Here is a 3,566-nt window from a genome sequence, read left to right on the forward strand (position 1 = left end):
TGCCACCTTCTAGCCCTGAAAACATCTTCCTCTTTTTGGGAGGTTAGGTAGAGAAGGGAGAGACTCATTTTCTAAACAAAGCTTTATTGAGCATCTAATAGGTACCATCAAACCCATTTCCTCTCACAGAGTAAAGAACTACTATCCAAAATGACTCCATGTAATCCCATACTCCTCTATTTGGGATACTTCACTCCATTCCAAGTACTTCTAATACTTCAAAGAAAAACCTGGCTCTCTTACAAGAGTCTACTATTCTTCCTCAGCCCCGCACGTTTTCCTCTTACACATCTCCTCCCATGTTTTCTCCTCAATCTCAATTGATTTTGCTAAATAAGAGCATTTGTTTTGCACATTTCACTTAGTGAAAGTTTTCTACCAACCTAAAAGATTTTAATTCAACATATTAAGCATAAAAAGTATCAACAACTGCACTTTTAAAAAGTTAGAAAGTGATAGCCATGCCAAAAAGACAGTGATGTATCTCAAAACTAATAAATATGGGTAGATGAATTAATATGTCCTACACATTCCATCTAAAGCTATGGAACCTTAAGCTACATTCAATTGTACAGATACAAAGATTCCACAAAGCAAAAAATTAATTAATTAATAACAACAAAAATTATAAATAATAGTAACAATGACAGTGAAAATTACAGAAAAGTAAATGATACTTTTAAATCTAATAACAAAAGTCTAAAGGCATTTTGTGATGACCTTTCTTCTGAAAGGAATTGGTAAAAACAATTATTAAGTAAAAGTAGACTCCAATTACCTATTATTTAGAATTCTGGACACTTAACTTACCTTTTACCTACTTTCACTGCTTCTATCTTCTTTTTGAATGCAATTTCTGATTGTTCCTTAACCATTATCCATCTAAATTATGTAAAATATGAGACAGGTACATAAATAGNACTGACTAATTCCCCATTTTGCTTTCTAGTTGGGTCTCTCTAGTATCAATTACTTGGAGGAATTCATATCTGAATCAAAAAGACTATTGTATATAATAACAGAAATAGGTTCACATGTGTATTAGTTAGATGAGCCTAGTGCTAAAGGAAATAGTCGTGTGTGTCCCCCCCGCTTCTGCTCCCTCCACAGCTTGAATAGACGGCCTACCCTCTTCTCTATCAAAAATTTCTGTCATGGCCTCTATCCCTGCTGGGCTAAGTCACCACTAGAAACCTAAACCTCACCAGGGCATCCTTTACCCCTTAAGACTCTGTGTATTTACAGTAAATGCATACTGCTGTGTATTTCCCCCCATCTTATCCAATTCCCTCCCTCTCACTCTCCCAAATTCTTCAATGTGCCCTCTAGAACTCCCAATCTGGAACAGCTCAGCTCCCTCTACATTTTTAACCTTTCTTTTAACTGTACTAAGTTCTGCCTCACCTGCGACTTGGCTATTCCCCTATAGATTTTACATGCTGCAGCTGACTTCTTTTCTCTTACATCCCACGTATCACAGGACCAGGAAATGTGGATGGGGTCCTCCTTGCTCCCACTGTCACCTTCATTCCTCTTCTCCTCCTTCAAAAACCCCATTACCTTTGAAGTCCAAGGCATCCAGCGAGCCTATGAAAAGTATCCTTCCTGTTGCTGCCATCTACCAAGCTCCTAGGCACTCCCCTTTCCTTCAGTGAAAATGCCCTCGCCACCTCAATTCCTGTAATCATTCTATCACCTGAGGAACTGAACATACAAGGAGAAACTACACAGCTGAGTTCACTGATTTCATTATAATAACAAGAAACTTCAAATGGATATTCACTAGGGCCCGGCAACCCTTCCAATCCTTACTAGTATGTTTGTTTTTGCACTAAGAATAATAACTATTTCATACCTCTTTTGTCTCAAACCTCGTATACAACTCCTCTTCCATTCTCAGCCTATATTTCACTAGAAAATAGAAGCCCTTAGAGGGGTACACTCTTATCTTTCCACCCGCAAATCTACAAACCTGACAGCAATGGATCTGCATCTATCTTCCCGTCTTTTAAGATGGAAGAAATATCGAAGGCCCTTCTCTTTATCCCTGGATACCATCCTCTCTCACCTTCCCATGGACTTTACTCCTACCACTTCGCTCCATCTCTCCAGCACATTTAATTTCTCCCTCTTGGAATATTCCCATCAACATATAAAGGAGCTTCAGAATCTTGATTCTCCCATCCACAAACCAAACAGAATTAGAATGTCAACAAAAAATCAAAACTTTAAGATATTCCATAGTATAACACATCAGAAGATACCTAAGAGATAATTAGGTTTTAAGAACTTGGCTTTGATAAGTTACCAATACAGAGAAAGACAAAATTAAGTGTGGCAGAAGTAACTTATCGTAGCACAACCACTCTGATGATTGTACTAAATGACCTTACCACTTTGTTATATTTAAATACTAAATGATTCACATATTATGAATCCATATGGTTATATAGGTAATATACTTCTACCGTAAAGAAAAAAATATTGGTTACCTTACAATGTTTCAAAGCTTCTTTGTATTCTTTGTTTCTGATTGCATCTCTAGCACTTTTTAGAGCAGTCTTCACTTCTTTGCTGGACATTCTGTCAAAATAAAAAGCCTATTTGTATCTACAATAATAACCTATCTAACTGTAACAGTTCCAACAACCTTAAGAAACTTGTGATTCCTTCTATCTGGAATACTCTTTTTCCCCTTAACATAGCTTATTCCCTCAATTCAGATTTTTACTCAAATGTCACTTTCTCAGTGAAACCTTCCCTGGCCACACAATTTAAAATGTCAGCACTGCCTTCCCCCAACTCCCAACCACCCAAATCCCCTTAATCCCCTCTCTAACTCTGCATTTATTTTTTTTTCAAAGTGCTTATTACCATCTTATACACTTATATTTTATACACTATACATTTTATTTATTTATCTTATTTATTATCTGTTCCCCAACCCCCTCAGAACATAAGTTCCACATAAGGAGGGATTTTTGTCTTTTTTTTTTCCTGCTTTAGAGCCAGTACCTAGTATCTGACAAATTGTACATATTAATAAATATTTGTTGAAATTGAGTTGTATATGAATTATACTCACTCTCCAAAAATGATCTTATGGACCAGGACCCAAAACACATACCAATCTTAACCCAATTCTATACTAACCAAGGTTCAGTAGAATAAATCCAAGTGAAAGAGTACTACTAACAAACAAATTTCAGTAACTATGATGCAAGAGTTCAAAAAAATATTTTGTTTTAAAACTAGTTTTTATAATATATAAATCATGATATTAACTTTCTTCACAGTAAGAATTACTGTGGGATGATGATAGTAATATAGTATTCTTTGTAATATTGTAATCTTTGAAGAGAAATACAATATTTACACTTAAATGCAGGTGACGAATAAAAAGATATTTCAATTGGTAAACAAAGTATTTCATCATTTAATATTAAGATACATTAATTTAATTTTAAGTAAACTAACATATCTTACGATTTCACAATTTATTCTGATTTACCAATAAACAAGTCAAATTCAATCACAACTAGATGTTGAAAAAAGAAACATTTTTT

The 3,566-nt window shown here is 35.0% G+C and overlaps 1 protein-coding gene across 1 annotated transcript in view; it reads right to left on the reverse strand.

Annotated features, from left to right (window-relative positions):
* The window catches only part of SKIC3 (SKI3 subunit of superkiller complex), a 112,913-nt gene extending 110,331 nt beyond the window's left edge, over window positions 1-2,582 (reverse strand). The window contains exon 1 of the mRNA XM_019656268.1: window positions 2,493-2,582. Coding sequence (XP_019511813.1) covers window positions 2,493-2,582 — 90 coding nt within the window. The remainder of the gene's footprint in view (window positions 1-2,492) is intronic.
* Window positions 2,583-3,566: the final 984 nt, after the last annotated feature.

Source organism: Hipposideros armiger, unplaced genomic scaffold, assembly GCF_001890085.2.
Source record: "Hipposideros armiger isolate ML-2016 unplaced genomic scaffold, ASM189008v1 scaffold_257, whole genome shotgun sequence".
Taxonomy (NCBI): Eukaryota; Metazoa; Chordata; class Mammalia; order Chiroptera; family Hipposideridae; genus Hipposideros; species Hipposideros armiger.